We start from the raw sequence: 19,912 nt of genomic DNA, 5'->3' as shown, positions 1-19,912 counted from the left end.
CAGAAGCAGAGCGCTGTAGGGAAGCTGAGGGTTTATGTGTAGGTGCTTTGCGAAATGAGGAAAACCTGCCTTGTTTGTGTTCTCAGCTCCACCTTTTTGCTGTGAGCAACGGGAATGGTTCTCCGTGACATTCTGTGCAGTCTTAGCACAGCCAGGCCAGATGGCTAATTTCTGACAGAAAAAAGGATCCCAGAAAGGAAGTTCCACTTGGAGTTGCTTGGGCAGCATCTGGGGCAGCTGGCAGTATATGTGGCTAGTATGTATGCCCCAGTGTGCAGATAGCAGTTCTGAATTGGAAGTGCCTGGGGGGTTGTCTCTAATGCATATGCAAAGCCCATGTGATTGGGGCCTCACTCACCCTGTTAGCCTGTTTTTGGTTGGTGCACATGAAATTTGTTAGAGCTGTGAAATGAAATCTCATGCTGTCAAATTTTAATTTGATCAAAAACGTTAGTTGACATATTTGCCCATATTTATGGGGTATAATATTACAGTTCAATGCATACATCTAATGTATAATGATTGAAATCAGGGTAATTAGCATTTTCATCTCCTCACATTTTATCATTTCTATGTGTTAGGAGCTTTCTCCTTTATTTTTAGAGGTTTATTTTATTTGAAAGATGGAGTGACAGAGAGGGAAACAGATATCTTCCATCTACTGGTTCACTCTCTAAATGCAGAAGCAATGATCTGGGGTCAAACTCGATCCACGTGTCCTAGGTGGGTGCCAGGGGCACAAGCATTTAAGCTATTATCTGCTGTCTCTCAGAGTGCATATTAGCAAGAAGCTGGACCAGAAGTGCAGAGTAGCTGGGACTCGAACTGTAGGTGTCCTGAACAGTGACTTACCACTCGTGCCACAACACCCTGCCTATTTGTCAGATGCTATAGTTACTCTGTTGTGCTTTATAGAGCATTAGAACTGCCTCATCTGCAATTCAAGAAATCTTTGCTAAAGCCAAGGTCACTGGAATTTTTCTCCCATGCTAGCTTATGAAAGTTTCACAGTTTTTAGCTATTACATCTTAATAAGTAATACATTGGAGTTAATTCCAGTCAGTGCATTCTTTATGGCGATCATTTAACTTTTTCTCTGCCATTGTGTTACTGTAATTTCTAAGTTGCTAATTTACCACTTAAGGTTTCATCTAATTTTTGCTATCCTTGTATTCATTTGGTATTCATTATTCGTGTGGAGCTGCAAATGGAAAATGAAACGGTAATGAGATTGGTTTGTATTGAGGTGGTGTGAGGAGGAGCCCAAAGTCTAAATGAATTGCATGATCGATTAATAGATTGGTTAACTAATTGCTAGATGGATTAGCTCTGCTAATTTGCATCGGCACTTTGTCAACAAGAAGACCTGTCTGCTTTCCCTGTGGCCTCTGCTTATCACTTACTATGAGAGATGGCCACCCATCAGCAAAGCTATTTCCCTTGACATCTGCTGCCTGATGCCTCCTCTGAGAACAGTGCATTAGTGATTCTGGCCAGTGTGCTCTGAGACCTTGTCCGACCAGCTGGACGCTCTGTAGCAGCCATCTTTACATGTGTTGTTGAAGGTAGGGTGGCAATGACTGCTCACATTTTGTACAACCAAGGCCCAGAGAGGTTGGCATCACCCAGTCAGTACTGCTGAAGGAGGAGGAAACACAAAAGACTCCTGTGTGCTTTCTGTAGTTTGTGACCTTGGTGCTGTGATGCTGGTCTCCCTTGGGTGCAGCACATGTTCTTGGCTGGCTGTCACTGTGCAGCTTCCCCTCTGAAGCCCCTGATGCTTCCAACACCTGTTGGTCACCCTGCTTGTTGTCTGACCACAGACTAGCACTTCGTGGTTCCTGTGCAATGGGCTTCAGGTTAACCAAAATCACATTGCTGTATGTGGCCCTGATGCTTTGAATATTCATAGAAGGGAAGTCCCTTTAATATGATTTTATTGTCTTTTCAGGGGTGCTGGGCCTCAGACTTCTCCATTGCCTGAGCTAAGCTGTTTTTTTTTTTTTTTTTTCCTGTTCCTTTCAGTGGAGGCCATAGTGGAGTTTGACTACCAGGCTCAGCACGACGATGAGCTGACAATCAGCGTGGGTGAGGTCATCACCAACATCAGGAAGGAGGATGGAGGCTGGTGGGAGGGACAGATCAATGGCCGGAGAGGTTTGTTCCCTGACAACTTTGTAAGAGTGAGTACAAAGCCAAACCTTTTTCCCATATCCTGTGTGGGCTCTGTTGACTGAAGGCTGTGGGGGCTGCAGATGAATTGCTTGGCACTCTCCTGGGGGATGTGCTGAAGGTTTCACCTCCTGTATGATATTAAGACGAGAATACGTAGCTTTCTCCTCGATGTCTGGGATCGCTGTTCTGAAATTGCCTTTTTTAATGCCCAGAATGATCTCTGCATATATGAACTATCACTTCTTAGAAAATGCTGGAAAAAAATCTAAAGCTTGTTAAATTGTTTGGTTTTATGTCCTGGTTTACTTGTTCTAAGTTCAAAAGAATTCTACCTTTTCCCATGCTGTACAAAACAAAGGTGAAACTCGGTTTTGATCGCTTGCTGTGAAGTGGCAGTCAAGCTCAAGACAGAATTGAAATGATGCTTTTAGTCACTTTTTTGTATTCATGCTGCCTTTCTGATGGGATCAATGATATTTTCCTCAACCCATCCAATGTCCATGAAGCACTCAACGTGATTCTTCAATAGGATTTTGAAAATTAGACCCTTTGCAAAAGTTATGTAGGGGTTAGTTACAAAAGTGTAGCTAATTCATGTTAGTAAATTATACATCCCATAGTTGTAAATAATACTTTAATTATGGGTTTAAAAAAAAGGAAAAAAAATCACCCGAAGGCTGTTACTCATGGGAAATGCTAACTAGGTTCCAAAAGCTTTGTTCTGTAAACTTCCCATGTAGGCAGAACCACATGGAGAAATCTCCAGGCCTCCTGATAGAGTCTGTCTGGTACCAGAACCTACACAAAAGAGTATTCTTTGGTAATGGGGCAGATGGCCTGGGGCGGGGGGGCTTAGCCTAGAGAGGAAGGTCTCCTCTCCAGATGGGCCTGAAGGACTGGGTGGGAGGGTTTTATGATAAGGTGCCAAGCGTGCAAAGTAGGTGATAGACCATGGTTCTCTACCTGTGCCTGTTCCGAGGCACCTGGTTGACTTTTCAGGAGAGGATGATTGTAGGACAGTGGGGAAGACAGTGGGGAGAAAAGATTGGTAAGAGGAGGAGGATTGTGGGCTCTAGGAAGAAGAGGATCATGATTAGGAGAAGATAGCTGTGGGAAGGGTGTAAGGACCTTGGCGAGGCAAGGAGGGTTGTGGGAATTTGAGAAGACATTTGAGAAGAGTGAAGGAACATGGACGGGAGAAGAGGACTCAGACAGGATGGAAAGAGCTTGGGAAATAGAGGATTGTGGGATGTTGAGAAGGACTGAAGAAAGAAACAAAGGACTATAGAAAGGGGAAGAGCATTGTGGGAAGAATGGAAGGACTTGGAGAAGAGGACTGTTGAGTTTGAGAGCTGTGGGAATGGGTGGGGTTTTGTGGGGAGGATAGCAGGGTCCTGAGGAGGAAGAAGTTGAGGACTGTGGAAAGGAGAGACCCACGGTAAGAAGGAAAGGAACATTTTGGGCAGGAGATGAGAATGGTAAGAAGGTGATTTGGTCCCTTGAAAGCGATGAGGGCTGTGCGTAGGAAGGCAGGGCTGTGGGAAGGAGAGGACAACCATCTGAAGTAGAAGAGGACTGTGGCAAGGAGAGAAGTACTTTGGAAAAGAGATTTTTGTGCTTAGAGGACTGCAGCAAAAAATGAGGAACGTGCAAGTTGAAAAGGTCTGGGGAAAGAGGAGGATCGCGAGTGGAGTGGCTCTGTGGGAAGCGGAGAATTGGGAAGCTGAGAAGGAGCAAAGGACCATTGGCAGGAGCGGAGGATTGTGGGGACGAGCGGAAGCACAAGAGAGGACAGCATAGACGCCAGCTTTGTGGCTAAGACTGCTTTGAGAGTCTGCTGTGTCCCGGTGGCTCTTGGCCCTCTCATTACAAGCCGTGAATCCACAGGATCCAAGCTGTGCTGTGGGAGGTACTTAGAAAACTAATGGGTTTGCCTCTGGGACTTGAGACCGTCTGGGTTGCTGTAGACATTTGTGGAGGGTGGGAGTGAACCAGGGCAAAGACATGCAGACAGGCATAGCCCCGGAGGTGCCGCAGGTGACCCTCCTTCTCACTGGGGCCACAGGGAATCCCTCTCCTGGGGCCTGAATGTCAGCACATCTTCTGTTGACCTATCTCTTTGCCTGGGGCAAGGCCAGTGCTGGCCACAATGTGGGCTCCTTTCACTCTAAGGGAGCTGGGTAGGAGATGTGCTGGAAGGAACTCGGGGCGGGGAGGTTCGTCTCTGGCTCCCTGCCTCTGGGGCTGCCTGTCCACCTTGTCAGATAGTGGCTGTTCCTGTCCAGTCTTCCCTTCCTCCATGCCCTTTCCATCAGCCAGTTAGGTCTAGGGGCTCTCTGGTGTTCAGTCCTGGGCTAGAAATGACCTTGAGGTTTCTGTGCACCACACCGACCTTTTAAAATTCTCCTGCCTACTACTTACTACCTCCAATGACCCTATGTCAAGACGACCTTGTTCTTTGGAAAGCTTGCTTTGAGGATTCAGTGAGGGGGCGGTGGTGGTGCTGGCCATCATTTAACACAGTGGCCAGCCACCCGGTGATGATATCACTGTTCTTGTTACATATGGGGAATCAGCACTTCCCCTGCTCTCAATCAGTTGCCATCTAATGTTGGCTTGAGCCCTTCCAGGGGCAGGTCACACTCTTGGGAGGAATCCACTCCAGCAAGGGCAAAAGGAACATGGCAGGCAGGCCCTGGGGCTGCGCTGCTTGGGGCTGGCACATTTAGCTGAAAAAGAAATTTTGTTTCTTTCAGAAGACTGAGTGTATTTTCAAGCATTCCTCTACTGGAAATGTAGGCCTGTTATTGAAAATTCAGTAGCAGGTGGATAAAGAAAAAAATTTAACAATAACCAAAACTCATGCAGAGAATTCTAAAAACTGAAAATGTATCTTCAGGTAATAATAGTAATTATTATTTTGTGAAAGTTTATAGTTTTGAAAGTGGCTTTTTACATATGCTCTAATTTAGCTGAAGAATAGTTTGCTCCATGATGACTTGGATAATCTTGCAGAATTCCACCTTTATTTCTGTGTTTTTATGTTGATGTCATCTCTGTCAGTGTACCTTAAACAGTTAAGAATGTTTATTTTTGTCTAATTGAATGGAAACCTGAAAGAGGGAGATAGAAAGAAAGGTATCTTGCATGCCTTGGTTTACTCCTATAAAGCTGTGAGCACCCAGGGCTGGGCCAGGCTGAAGCCAGGAGCTTAGAACATCACCCAGCTCTCAGTGCAGGTGGTAGGGACCCAAGCATTGACCCCTCATCTGTTGGCACCCAGGCTGATTAGAGATGGAGTTGCTGGGACTTGAACGGGCAACTTGATTTGTATTGTGAACATATCAAGTGGTGGCTTAACGTGTTGCACCACAATACCTACCCCATTCCTTAAGCATTAAAAAAGATATGTTTACTTGTTTGAGCGATAAGTAGACACAGGGACACATGCCAGTGCCCATCAGTTCATTCCTCAAAACGCTGCAGTGAAGGGGTAGGCTGGGCTGAAGCTGGCAGCCAGGACCTTCAAGGCAGGTGTCCCACATGAGTGGCATGACCTCAACTTGACTCCTCACCTGCTGTCTCCTAGTAGGGTTTGTATTAGCAGAAAGCTGAAATCAGGAGCCAGATGCAGGCATCGAATCCAGCCATTGTGATGTGGAATACAGGTGTCCTGACTAGTGTCAACCACTGGACCAAATGCCTGTCATTTTAAGCATTCTCTCTCTCTCTCTCTCTCTCTCTCTCTCTCTCTCTTAGATTTTTCTTTCTTTCTTTTTTTAAAAATTATTTATCTCATTAGTTTATAATACACTTCCACAAGTGGCTCTGGGATTTCCCTTTCCCTACCCCCCAACCGCTCCCCCCCGAATGGTATAGTCCTTCATAAACAGTTGTAAGTCCATCATTCTGCTATTTAAGTGTATCCTGACATTGTAGGTATGGGCAATGACAGAGAGTCCAGCATCCTATTGTCTAGATATATTTAGCAGTTATTTTTATTGGGAAAGCAAATAGGGAAAAGGAGATATGGAGAGAAAGATCTTCCCTCCTCTGGTTCAGTCCTCAAGTGGCTGCTACGGCCAGAGCTGGGCCAATCTGAAGCCAGGAGTCAGGAGTCTCTTCCGGGTCTCCCACGTGGATGCAGGGTGCCAAGGCTTTGGGCCATCTTCTGCTTTCCCAGACCACAAGCAGGGAGCTGGATGGGAAGTGGAGCAGCCGGGACATGAACTGGCGCCCATATGGGATCCTGGCACATGCAAGGCAAGGATTTAGCCACTAGGGTATGGTGTCCGGCCCTAAGCATTTTCTTGATGTAGTTGTTAGATCTTTATTCAGTGTCACACTTGGGCATGTTCACTCAAAGCATTGCGGTTCAGCCTCCATTTTGAGCTCTGTACCATCTGCCCCTCCCACCTCATTCTGCACCCCAAGCCATACTATTTGGAAGCAGAAGTCTGAGCTTTGCCAGCCTCTCGGTGGAGATTGGTTGGTCCACCTAAATGTATGCAGCCAGGAGTTGGCCCACTTTTCTTTAATTAGTTATTAATTTATTTACTGTGAATATGTAAGAAGAATCTTTTAAAATTCCCCCTTTGCTTTATTCTACTTCTCTGCTCATGTAGTCCTTTTGGAATACACTTGATTTTGTCCCTGCTTTTTTTTTTTAAAGATTTATTCATTTTTTTATTACAGCCAGATATACAGAGAGGAGGAGAGACAGAGAGGAAGATCTTCCGTCCAATGATTCACTCCCCAAGTGAGCGCCAATGGCGGTGCTGTGCCAATCCGGAGCCAGGAGCCAGGAACCTCTTCCAGGTCTCCCACGCGGGTGCAGGGTCCCAGTGCTCTGGGCCGTCCTCGACTGCTTTCCCAGGCCACAAGCAGGGAGCTGGATGGGAAGTGGAGCTGCCGGGGTTAGAACCGGCGCCCATATGGGATCCCGGGGCTTTCAAGGTGAGGACTTTAGCCGCTAGGCCACGCCGCCGGGCCCTGTCCCTGCTTTTTAAAAAACTTACTTGTTTCTCAGGTGAAATTTACACACATATGTACAATCATAAGTATACAGGTGGATGGTTTTTCTTTTTACATTAGTGCGTACCTCAGAATCTTCTCCAGGTCAGAACTACTTCTGTCCCTTTGCAAAGTTCCATAATGTCTTTTCTGTCATTCTTTTCTCCCAAGTAGTTAATCATCATAGTTCAGTTTTGCCTATATTTGAATTTCATGTAAGTGGTATGCTGTAATGTGTGTTCTTTTTACATATGGCTTTTGAAATCATGATTTATTTTATTTATTTGCAAGGCAGAGTTACAGAGAGGGGCAGAAACTGGAAGAAGTCTGTCATGCATTGGTTCCCTCCCCGAATGCGTGCAGTGGCTCAGGCCTGTAACCAGGCACGCTACCTTGCTCTCCTGTGTTGGTGGTGGGGACTGCAGTTGTTAGTCTGGTTTTCTAAGTGTGTTGGCAGGGGGCTGGATTGGAAGGTGAGCAGCCAGGACTCGAACTGTGCAACCATGCCAGCTTGTATATGTGGCTTCTGCACAGTAAGGACATTATTGCAAGTATCAGGACTGCGTGTTGTGCTGTAACAGACAATAATTTGCTTACTCATTCTGTTGACAGGTATGTGAATGTTCCCATTTGGGGGTTTTGTGACCAAAGGCTCTGAACCTTGTGTGTTGTCTTAGGGGCATAAGCAAGCATTTCTCTTGTATATTTGAGAGGTCTTCAAAAGTTCCTGGAAGATGTGTCTGCTGAAGAATCTAGGTGTGCATTTCAAGGCTTTTTTGGCATGAAATAAATTTCTTTTGATTGAATTTTCCATGTAAATTGTGATGCCCTTGCATATGCAGCTGGATGGGGTAGAATTACTCCCCACCCTCCTATTCAGTGATTAGGTGTTCTCTGTTGAAAGCCTGAGTTGCTGTTGGGAGGGGAAAGGCTCCCACGCGTGCCTGGAGCCCCCTCTGTCAGAGTGTGCCAGCCCCGTGCAGCTTGCTGGTGAGGGATCCAAAAACAATGACCTCAATCTCCCGGGGAAGGATTTCATGTGTGGGCCCAGGAATGACCCAGGACTAACTCCAACATTGTTCCAAACATGGAAGCACAGAGCACGGGTGTAAGTTTTGTTGAATTCAGTTAATGGGTGAACTAGCAGAATAACACAGCTGATTCAGTGAGGATGTGAGATGTTGATGAAAAAGTCACTGTGAAAAATAATGTTCAAGTTGAATCGCTGAGCTAGAGCCAAGACTGATTTGGGTCTTAGTGGACAATAAAATCTTCAACTGCAGGCTTATCGTCTCCACCAGAAAAGGAAAAAGGAAAACAACTTAACTCATTGTATTTCTCTGTTACTCTTGACTTGTCCAGGGTTGTAAAATGTCCTAATCAAGTGTTAGCAAAATGAAGTCACAATGCAAGAGCAGCAGATCACTTCTTTTTAAAAAATAAAAAAGGATTTATTTATTCATTTATTTGAAAGGTAGAATTGCAGAGAGACCTTCAGTCCTCTGGTTCACTCCCCAGTTGGCCACAATGGCCACAGCTGAGCTTCTTCCAGGTCTCCGTGCGGGCAGCAGGGACCCAAGCAGCTGGCTCATCTTGTTCCAGGCCATTAGCAGGGAGCTAGATTGGAAGTTGAGCACCCAGGACTTGAACCGGTACTCATGTAGGCTGCCGATGTTGCAGGCAACAACTTTACAGTGAGAAGTCCGGCCACAATGCTGGACCCGCAGCAGATCACTTTTTAAATGTTAGATTGGTCACATGATCATCTTTTCCTTTACTTCTAAGCTTAGAATATTTTCTCAGGACAGACCTTTATAGATCTTAATGCAGGATACAATAATTTAAAGCAGGATGAATATTCAAAGTCACTCACTAAAAAAATAGGGGTGGGTGTTGTGGTGTAGTGGGCTAAGGTACCACTTGAGCTGCCTAAGTCTTACATTGAGGCACTTGATTCAAATCACCACCACTTTGCTTTTGATCCAGCCTTTTGCTAATGTGGCTGGGAAGTCAGCAGTGACGGCTCTAGTATCTGAGGCCCACGTGGCAGAATCAGATGCACTTAGTGGCTCTTGGCTTTGGCCTTGCCCAGCCACAGCTGTTTTGGGCGTGTGTGTGTGTGTGTACCTCTCTGTTACTGTGCCTTTAAAATAAATAAGTAAATATTAAAAAAAAAAAACCAACCATAATAGGTAGATGAAGACTTTCTCGAAGGGCTTTATCCACTGAGATTTAATCATCAGTGATTAAACCACTGATGATTAAATCATCAGTGTTGTCTTTGTCTTTTTAATACCTCCCCCTTGGATCCAGTTAGCAGTGTGTGATAGTGACGCATGAGATTGATAAGCAGCCCTTTCCTAGGCTCTCCTGATGTGAATGCACACACACATACACACAAAATGTCCTGATAGCTGGCCAAATGTATTTTCAGTAGAGAAAGCCTTGACACTGTCACCCGGGCTGGCACGCCTGTGCTGGGCTGCTTGCGGAGAGCATGTTCGATAAGGTGCAGTGGAGCTCAGATGCCTCTCAGCTCACGAAGAGACGTGTGGAAAGCAGGAAGCTGCGGTAGGGGTTAAAAGAATATGCTGTTGTTCTTGAAATTTATCTGATGCCGTGTGTGAGGAAGTGAGATGTTTTCTCTGCCTGTTTTTGTATGTGTTTGGTAGAAACACACTTAACACATTTTACTGCAGGTCCCACCGTGGAAAGCTGAAGCGTGTTTACTTGGAGCTCGGGTGCTGCACGTATGCTGTGTGCAGTGGTTTTCAGCTTGCGTTCTTTTCTGTGCCTTTGGCTTCCGTTTGCTAGCTGTTTTCCTTCTCTCTGGCATAGTCAGAGCCTTGTTTTGTGTTTACGTAAAGTGGCTGGAGAGTGCAATTGGTTTTTGTAATCAACGAACCGGAAGGGTAGCGTTTTGCATGTTTGCACCACTCTGAGATAAAACTCACTGCTGTTCTTGCTTCATGATAGACCTGGAGGCCTACTTGGACAGGCATGCTGCCTGGGAAATTCCAGTAAGCTGTTCTCTACAAAGACCTTGATGTGGATCTATTGTATTAACCTTCACAATTTTCAACACTAGGGTCATTCATGCTGTGAATTACAGGAACAAATGTTTTCTGAATGCTTGAAAGGCTGGTAGGACTTTTTCCAGGTGTCTGTTTTTTAGACAAGTTGATTTGAGAGGCAGTGAGATAGACAGGTGTCCCATTTGCTGGTTTACTCCACAAACTCCATCCAGGTCTGCCATGTGGGTACCTGGGAACCCAATGCTTGAGCCAACCTGCTGCCTCCCGGGGTGCTTATTAGCAGGAAAATGGATTCAGGAGCCAAACCAAGCACTCCCATATGGGATACCCATGTCCTGAATGGTGTCTTAAACATTGTCAAACCCCTGCCTCCTAGATGTGTTTTCTAATGTGCAGAGCATCTCCAAGCTCACAACACTCAGTTGTGATGTCTCCAGTGTGTGCAGGTCGACTGCGTTCAAGGAGCACACACCCACTGCTCGGCTGCTGTGTCAGGCCCCAGAGGATGTAAGCACAAAGGAGACGCATGTAATGGAACATTTTGTGGTTGCAAATGTGACTTCTCCCACAGGATGACAGTTTTAGCTCCTGTGACCTGGGCTTGGGTCATTCTGTGCTCTAAAGAACACATGTTAGATATTCTTCTGCCAAGATATACTACTGTGATGTTCCTGATTAAAATGCCACATGACCATGGGTTCAACTGTTAGAATATGCTAGTTGAATAATGCGCCATTCTAACCGGGATGAGGTGAAGTTGATTGTGGTTTTTATTTGCGTTTTTTCACGTGTTTGTTGGCCACTTGTAGCTAATCCTTTGAAAAATGCTTGTTCATGTCCTTTGCCCACTATTTAACTAGATTGTTTGTTTTGTTGTTTGGTTTCTTGAGCTCTTTGTAGGTCCTGGATATTAATCATTTATCAATTATATAGTTTGTGAATATTCCTCCCATTGCATAGGTTGCCTCTCATTTTGTTGATTTTTTCCTTTTCAATGCAGAAGCTGCTTAGCATGATGTAATCCCATTTGTCTAGTTTTGCTCTTGTTTGTAATGTGTGCTTTGGGGAACTCTTACAAGACGTCGTTGCCCATGCCAGTGTCTTTCATGGTTTTCCTGAGGGGTTCCTCTAGTGAGTTGATGGTATGAAGTTGTAGATTCAGATCCTTAACCCATTTTGAATTGGTTTTTGTATAAGGTGTGAGGGGAGGGTATTGTTCTATACTGTTGTATGCAGAGATCCAATTTACCCAATAGCAATTGTTGAAGACACCATCCTTTTCCCAGGGATTGACTTTAGCTCATTTGTCAGAGATCAGCTGGTTACAGATGTGTGGATTATATGGTGAGAAAGGTACCCTAATATACTGTTGGAAGACAGAAATCTGAACATAGATCTATCACGTGACCCAGCCATGCTATTCCTGGGAATTAAGCCAAACTAAATAAAATAGCATATGAAAGAGTTATCTTACCACCATATTGATAATCACTTTACAATAGCTAAGCTGTGGAATGAACCCAGATATCCATCAACTGATAACTGGATAAAATTTGATACATACATACACACTATGGAATCTACTCAGCCGTAAAAAGGAATGCAATCCTGTCATTTGCAACAAAATGAAAGCAGCTGGAAGCATTATGCTTACTGAAAGAAGCCAGTCCTAAAAAGACAAATAGATTTTCCCTGATATGTGGAGTTCATAGAACACCAAAAAAATGTATTCTCCCCTCCTCTCCCGTCCTCTCCCTTCACTTCTCCCCTCCCCTCTCTTCTTCCCTCTCTCCTCTCCTCCAACAAAATAAATAATTAAGACAAAATAAAAAAACCAGAATAACTAAATGTATTGAGAGTTGTTTTATTCGAGGTGGGCTGGCAACAAGCTCTCGGCATGTTGTGTTTGGTCAGTCCTTATGCCACCCGGTGGCTTATGCACTGTTTTTATCAGATGTGTAACTGAGACACTTCACGGCTGAAAGACAAGCCCACTCGCTGGAGAGTAGAGAGAGCACTGGGACGCAGGCAGGATGGCTCTCAACCCAAGTTCCGGGCAGCGGGATAGCTCGAAGTCTGAGTGATCCTGCTGAGATGAGGCATTTCACCATCACTGCCTGCCACGCTGGGCTTTCCCCACTGCAGAATCATGAGGTAGAATTTCTGAATTTTTGAGAATTACCTTCAAAGGCCATCTGCTTCAGCTCCAAAGAGCAGCTTTGCCCAAGTTGTGCTGGTTTTCCTGCGCACTCAGAAAGATGGCGAGGGGAAATAGTTCATTTCTGTTTGTGAGCAGACTTGTCGCTGGGCAGTGTTCGGACGGACTCTTTTGTTGGTAGTAGATTATCCAGATGTGTGACTGTCCAATTGTTCCTCATTCGTAGGATATTCTTTTTTCTTTCCTGGGAGAGTGTGAGTTCAGTGTTGGCCTGTGAGCAGGGAGGGAGGGTGTTGTGACTTAGTTTAAGTCCCCTGACTGAATTGATTGTGGTGATTATGCACAGTGGAATCTTGCTTTCTTAATGACAAGATTATCAAATCTTAGTTTAGCAAGGGACTTTGAGATCACATGTTTTAACGCCCAACTTTCTGGTAGATCAAAATCTAAACCACCTAGAATGTTACTAGAGATTTGTCGAGTGCAGGACTCCCCCAGGGGCCTTCAGGCCAGTGGTTCTCCAGCTTCACTCTGTGCCAGGGGTCTTGCATTCTCAGAGCTTAGGGGTGAGCCCGGAGATGGGATAAGAGCTGTGAAACGTGTGTTTGAAGCTCAGGTGATCGACTGTGTGGTGAAGTTGAGCACCGGCAGGGCAGTGGCTTCATTTTCTCAGGAACATGGATGGCTAGCCTCTGACCTAGAACTGAAAATATTACATCGAAGGTGGGTTTTTATAATAAGCTATGTAAATGTGAAAGGAGTCTCTGAAAAGTTGCAGAAAAATTATGAAAAGAACTGTGCATAGAATTCAAAATTTTTGGCACTTTGATAAATATATCTTAATTCCATTTTCTATGAACTTTTTGAAGCATTTTCATATAAGGAAACACCATTATGCTGAAATTTGTGAAAGAAAATGTTTACAAATACACAAACCATAGGAATATGTAAAATAGTGCTCAGTTTGAGTCTAAGAATCAATATATTCTAGTTGCAGAACTTTTGAACTAAATAATTTACTCTGTCCCCTGCCCTGCCCAGTGGTAATGAGGTATGCAGAATTTCTAGAAATGGTCTGCCACATTGTATTCCCAGATTCCCACAACCTGTGAATGTGATGGGCTGGCACTACAGTGATATGCCGCAGTTGAGAGGTTATCCTGGTGGCCTTACCTTATTACCTGAGCCCTTGTGAGTGGGGGACTTTGTCTTCTGGAAGAGGAAGTACGAGAGACATAAAGTCTGCAAGGGCTTAGCTGCTATCAAGATGGAGGGATACACGAGAAGGCCTATGAGGCAGCTGTAAAAGCAGATAGCAGAGCTGGGCAGCAGCCAGGCCAGCTGTGGGGACCTCTGCCTGAGAACCAAAGGAACCGGCTTCTCGCAGCAGCCCAAGTGAGCTTGGAAGCGTCTCACTGTCCCAGCCTTCCAGAGGCCAAGCGCAGCCTGGGGAGCTCTCCACACTGGCCGCGTGAGAGCCTCACTGAGCCAGGAGCCCAGTGCAAGCTACCAGGACTTCTGAGTTCCAGAGCTGTGAGCTAGTACTCAGGTGTTGTTTGAAGTCATCAAATGCAGACGGCACACGGCTCCTGGCGGTGCTCTGCTTTGCTATTCAGGCCTTCTGTGGAGGCCACTCAGTGGCATCTGGCACCCCTTGGCAGCTCTCCTGGCATGTGGCTCCTCTCTGGGCCTGCTCCCAGTCACCCTCCGTACTGTGCAGAAGAGACGTTGGAGAGGAGAGAGCCACGATTAAGCTGGTAAGAGGCTTAATGGACCCTTCAGTGGGGCAGGTTTTCGGACTACTGACTGAATCCCACAGTCAAGCAGAGCGGAACAGCACTGCGAGGGCTCTGGGAACAGAGCGGTCATTGGGAGCACAGCCCACAGGAAGAGCCCAGAGCAGCCATGTTTGATTCGAGTGAGGTAACTACCCACTGTACTTTAAATGGGATACAGAATTTGTAACACAGTAACACCAATACCAAGGATACAGCCCCCTTACAAAAAAAAAAGTTATCGTAAGAAGAATCAAGAAAGTCACACCTTGAATGAGTTAAGGTCATCAACAGATACCAACACTGACAAGACTCAGATGTTGCAATTATCTAACAGATTAAAAGTATTTATCATAAAAGTGCTTTAACGAACAATTCCATACTATTGAAACAAATGAAAAATTAGAAAATCTGAATAGAAGATATTAAAATTGGAGTTTATAGAATTAAAAACAATGTAATAATTATGTGACAAGATTTCCTGGATGAGTTGAGTAACATAGTAGAGATGACAAAGGAAAGAATCATTGGACTTGAAAGTGGATTGATAAACTTTGCCCTGTGTGGAAAACAGAAAACTTTCTGGAAAAAAAGTGACTAGAGCTACATAGCTTTATGGGACAATAGCATAAGATTCAATCTTTGTGTTATTGAATTCATGAAGGACAACAGAAGGGTGTGGGAATAAAAAGAATTCATAAAAATAATGTCTGGTTGAGTTGGTTAGATAGAACTAAGCTTTAATACCCATTGACGGGTACCAGAGCCAAATGGGATGGGGGACAGACAGGTCTTCTGCTACACATACTGGCAAACCAGGGTGGGGGGCGGGCTTGGTGGGGGTTAATGTGGGTCGCCCCGACTAGGCTGCAGCTCCCACTGGTTGATGTAAGGGCCGAACCAGACTGGACTGCAACACCCATTGGTTCCAGTGCAACTCGGGACTGAAAACAGAACCAACCCAGCAGTTGCAACCACCAGCTGATCGGGGTGATGGACTGTGCCGGGCCCTGTGCTTGCTAGAACATACAAAAAACTAATCTGGGAATACCTCAAAGTATCTTTGGAGATCTCCCCAATCGAACTGCTGGACTCAGAACTCTAACCAAGGAAAGACAGAAGACAGAACGGGACAGTCATTCATCTCAGCTATATGTTGGCAGCAAATTATGGGGCAAACGGAGACTTTATGATGGATCATATCAATCAGTGGACGACCTCATCGAGCGAAACGGGCAGCGATTCATAACTAGAGAACTATTAACACCACTTGGGCACATATCTCGGAGCATGCCCCATATCCGGGACTTGGGGTTGGCGGGAAACCGTGTGGAGCTTCTTCCTCAATGTCCCCCTTTACCTCAGATGCAGGATGGAAACAATATGGGCATAATGGCATTGCCCACTTTCCTATCCCCCTGAACCTTTTTTTTTCCTTTTTTCTTTTTTTTTTCTTTTTCCTTTAACTGTAATTAACTATGTAAAGATTGTCAACAACAATACAATAATAAAAAAAATTAAAAAAAAAATAATGTCTGACAACTCCCTAAATTTGGTAAAAGGCACAAACCTTAAGAATCAAGAATCTGGGCCCAGCGTGATAGCTTAGTGGCTAAAGTCCTCGCCTTGAATGCACCAGGATCCCATATGACTGCCAGTTCTAATCCCGGCAGCTCCACTTCCCATCCAGCTCCCTGCTTGTGGCCTGGGAAAGCAGCAGAGGACGGCCCAAAGCCTTGGGACCCTGCACCTGCGTGGGAGACCCAGAGGAAGAGGTTCCTGGCTCCTGGTTTCGGATTGGCTCAGCTCCAGCCGTTGCGGCCAGTTGGAGAGTGAACCATCAGACAGAAGATCTTCCTTTCTGTCTCTCCTCCTCTATGTATATCCGCCTTTCCAAGAAAAATAAATAAACCTTTAAAAAAAATCAAGAATGTGAATAAAATGCAAACTCTATTAAGATATTTCACACAAACTTCTAAAAAGTAGAGATAAGGAGAAAACAGTAAGAGAAATGACACATTAGCTTTTCGGGCAGAATGGCTTGGATGAGAGTGGGGTGCTCATTTGGAATTATGGAGTCCAGAAGGACTAGGCGACATTTCAAAATGCTGAGAGAAAAGAGCAGTCGACTCCAGATTCTACATCTGGTTAAAATATCCTTCAGGAATGAAGAGAAAATAGAAACATCCTCAAATTAAGGAAAATGGTGAGAATTTATCAGTAACAGACCTACTCCCTAATTGAAGGCAAAGGCGCATTCTCTCAACCTAAAGAAATTGCTAACAGGAGGTTTGGGACTTCAGCAAGGGAAGAACAGTAGATGGGTTAAGAGAAGTGTGTGTAGGGCTGGATATGTTACTTAAGCAAGGGGGAAATAAGTGGCTAGCATGCACAGCTGCTCCAGATGTGTGGTGTTGGGGAAGTGCATAGGACTCCGTGTGTGCCAGCCATGGGCATAAAGCAGGGCTCTGTGGCATAGGCTGTACTTATCTTCATTAGTTTATTTTTAAAGAAGGTTTGTGTACCTACTTATTTGAAATGCAGTGCAGTACACACACACACACACACACACACACACATAGAGAGAGAGAGAGAGAGAGACAGACAGACAGACAGAGAGAGAGACAGAGAGAATGGTTCCATCTGCTGATTCAGAATTGGGCCAGGCTGAAGTCAGGAGCCAGAAACTCCATTCAGGTTTCCTACATGGGTGGCAGGGGTCAAAGGGCTCAGTCATGTGGGCTGCCTTCCCAAGTGCATCAGCAGGGAGCCTGGTCAGAAAGTACGAACTTGAACTGGCCCTCTGAGATTGGATGCTAGTGCCACAAATGGTGACTAACTTGCTGCAGCACAGTGCCAGCCCCCTCCCTCATTAGTTTTTAAAATCATCTTTTATGGCTGATGCAAGATATATTGTTTGGTATAGTGTTCAGTATATGTAGAGGTAGTATGCACGAAAATTATATTTAAGCATTTTGGCGGGTTATAAAGGAAACAAATGAAGCAAAGTTTCTACATTTCACTTGAAATGAGACAATCATGATACCAATAGTCTGTGATAAAATGTGTATACCGTAATAACCAAGAAACAAAAACCACTGAAAAACTATACGAAGACGTGTATTAAAAAGACTGTGTAAGTCAAAAATGGAATTCTAAAAATGTGCAACTAAGCCACCTGAAGCCAAAAGAAAAGAAGGAACAGAAATAGCAAAGGGACTGAACAAACATAGAACACAATGGCAGGCTTAAGCCTTAGCATACCAATCATTACTTTTAATCATCTAAATACACCGATTAAGATAGCAGTAAATAAAAACTATAACTTGTTGATAGGAAACTCACTTCAAATATGTTGATGTAGATAAATCAGTAGTTAAAGGGTAAAACAAGATATGTCATGCAATAATTAATCTTAGAAAAGCAGGAATAACCATATATCATACCAGATAAAGCAGATTACAGAGCAAAGCAAATGACCGGGGCCAAAAAGAGGTGCACAGGGTATGTGTTATTCCGCCCAGAATACAGCGCATTCTCAGGAGTGTGTGCATCCAGTAACAGAGCACTGAAATCTTATGACTACTTTTTTTTTGTTTGTTTTATGATGGAGCAAAAGCAGCAGACATTGGGGAGAAACTATGTTGCGTTACATTTTGATCTTTTCCTGGGCTAGTGCTATGTGGTACAGTAACCTGTTAGGCTGGCAGGAAGCTGCAGCGCCAAGGAGCCGCGTGATCAGGAAGCTAGAGAAGCAATACCCTACAGTGGACTGGGATGCTAAGCTATGATGTTGGCTAGGTTAGGCGCATTTTAAAATTATGATCTTTTTAGCTTATGATGAGTTTCATCAGGGCATAACCCCTTTGTTTTTTAAAGAACATGAGCAAAAATGATAGAGTTGAAAGATAGACAAACCTACAATTATACTTGGAAACTATCATCCCTGTCTCAGCATTAGGCAGAAGTACTAAGCAGAGACCAACGTGATACAGAAAAACTGAACCAAGAAGATCTAATTGACGCTTACAGTTCACTCCAAAACAACACAGAGCACATTGTTCTTAAAGTACCCTTGAGCGTTCACTGAGTTAGACCATATCCTGAGTCATAAAACTAACTTGGTATATTTAAGGGGATTAAAAACATACAGAGTGTGGTCTCTGATCTTAATGTAACCAAAATAGAATTCAATGACAGAGGGATAACAGGAAAACCTCCCAAGACTTAGCAATCAAACAACACACTTGTAAATAACATATGGGTCAAAGAGGAAGTCTCTAAGGAAATAGTAAAAATAAATTAAAATGAATGAAAATGAGAATAGATGTGTTGAAATTGATGAGACATGGCTAAAGTAGTGCTGCAGGGGAAAATTTACAGTGCTAAATGTTTACGTTAAAATGGAGGAAAGGTCTGAAACTTGTAAGCTAAGCTCAAGAAATCAGTAAAAGAAAAGCGAAAGAAACACAAAGCTGGTCGGGGAAAGGAATATGAAGATAAAGAGTAGTAATCATTGCAGCTGAAAACAAAACAAGCAATTAAAAAAGCTGGCTCTTGACAAGATCAATACGTGTAAATGTTTAAGAAGACAGGAGCACCTGCAGGTGCTGAGGGGCCAAGAGGGCACTATAGCTCCGCGCACCTGCGTTCGACAGCTTAGAGGCGGTGGACCAGTTCTTGAAAGCTACAAATTATGAAGCACCACAAATGAAATACGTAACCTCAGTCTTCTTGTAGTCATTACAGAAATTAAATTTACAATTAAAAAGTGAGCTAAAAGAAACTGCACGGGTCCAGAGAATTTCGCTCCAGATTCCCACCAAAGAAGAATTAGCACTAAGGCTGTATGTTAGCTTACAGATAATGGAAGAGGAAGGAAAGGTATCCAGTTCATTTTATGAGGCCAGTATTGACTTGATGCTAAAGCAGACATCTCAAGAAGGAAAACTTAGGAATATAGAGAGACAAATCCTGAACAAAGCAGTAGCAAACAAATCTGGACATACAAAATGAATTATATACCATGAAACGACTAGGGTTTACTCCTAAGCATTTAAAAATCAGTTGTAGTAATGACCATATCAGTAGGTCTAGGAGAAAGAAAAAAGTCAGATTGCACTATCATATGAACAGATATGGAAAAAACATTGGGTAAAATTCAAGACCAGATAAAATTCAAGATCAGACACCGTTGTATAGTGACTTAAGCTACCATGTGCAGTGCTGGTATCCCATATGGGCACTGCTGCTCTGCTTCTGATCCAACTCGCTGTTAATGGCATGAGAAAATAGTGCAGGACAACCAGGTACTTGGAACGCTGTATCACATGGGAGACTCAGAAGAAGCTCCTGGCTTAGTCTGGCCCATGTCTGTTTGTTGCAACCATTTAAGGAATGAACTAGCTAGTTATCAAACACCTCCCCTCTCTTCATTTCTCTCTTTTGTCTCATTCTATAACATTGCCTTCCCAATAAAATAAATTTTAAAAATCAAATTATCAATAAATTTAAAAATGCATGTTCTTAAACTCAGATGAGGACAATTTTTTCAACTTGATAAATAGCTATGGCGAAAATATGCATTTAACACCATCTTCAATGGTGAGAGAGTGCATGCTTTCCTCTGAGAATAGCAACAAGGCAGGATAACTGGCAAGAAGTGAGTGTCCTTGCACAGGGGAGTACAGCCAGCCCATGTCATACTTCTCAGCAAGACAAGGAGTGAACTGTGCATGTGTGCATGTGGCTGGATC

At 44.1% G+C, this 19,912-nt stretch overlaps 1 protein-coding gene across 4 annotated transcripts in view; it reads left to right on the top strand.

Moving 5' to 3' along the window:
• The window catches only part of SH3KBP1 (SH3 domain containing kinase binding protein 1), a 336,326-nt gene that overhangs the window by 44,293 nt on the left and 272,121 nt on the right, over nt 1–19,912 (top strand). For 3 of the 4 annotated variants that reach the window (XM_004597477.2, XM_058658245.1, XM_036497729.2), the window contains exon 2: nt 2,026–2,183. The exons of the other annotated variant lie outside the window; for it this stretch is intronic. In XM_004597477.2, coding sequence (XP_004597534.2) covers nt 2,026–2,183 — 158 coding nt within the window. The remainder of the gene's footprint in view (nt 1–2,025; nt 2,184–19,912) is intronic. 4 annotated transcript variants of the gene reach the window in all.

The sequence above is a fragment of the Ochotona princeps genome, chromosome X, assembly GCF_030435755.1.
Source record: "Ochotona princeps isolate mOchPri1 chromosome X, mOchPri1.hap1, whole genome shotgun sequence".
NCBI classification, from domain to species: domain Eukaryota; kingdom Metazoa; phylum Chordata; class Mammalia; order Lagomorpha; family Ochotonidae; genus Ochotona; species Ochotona princeps.
Note: the sequence above shows the minus strand (reverse complement) of the source record. Positions and strands in the feature narration are given on the sequence as shown.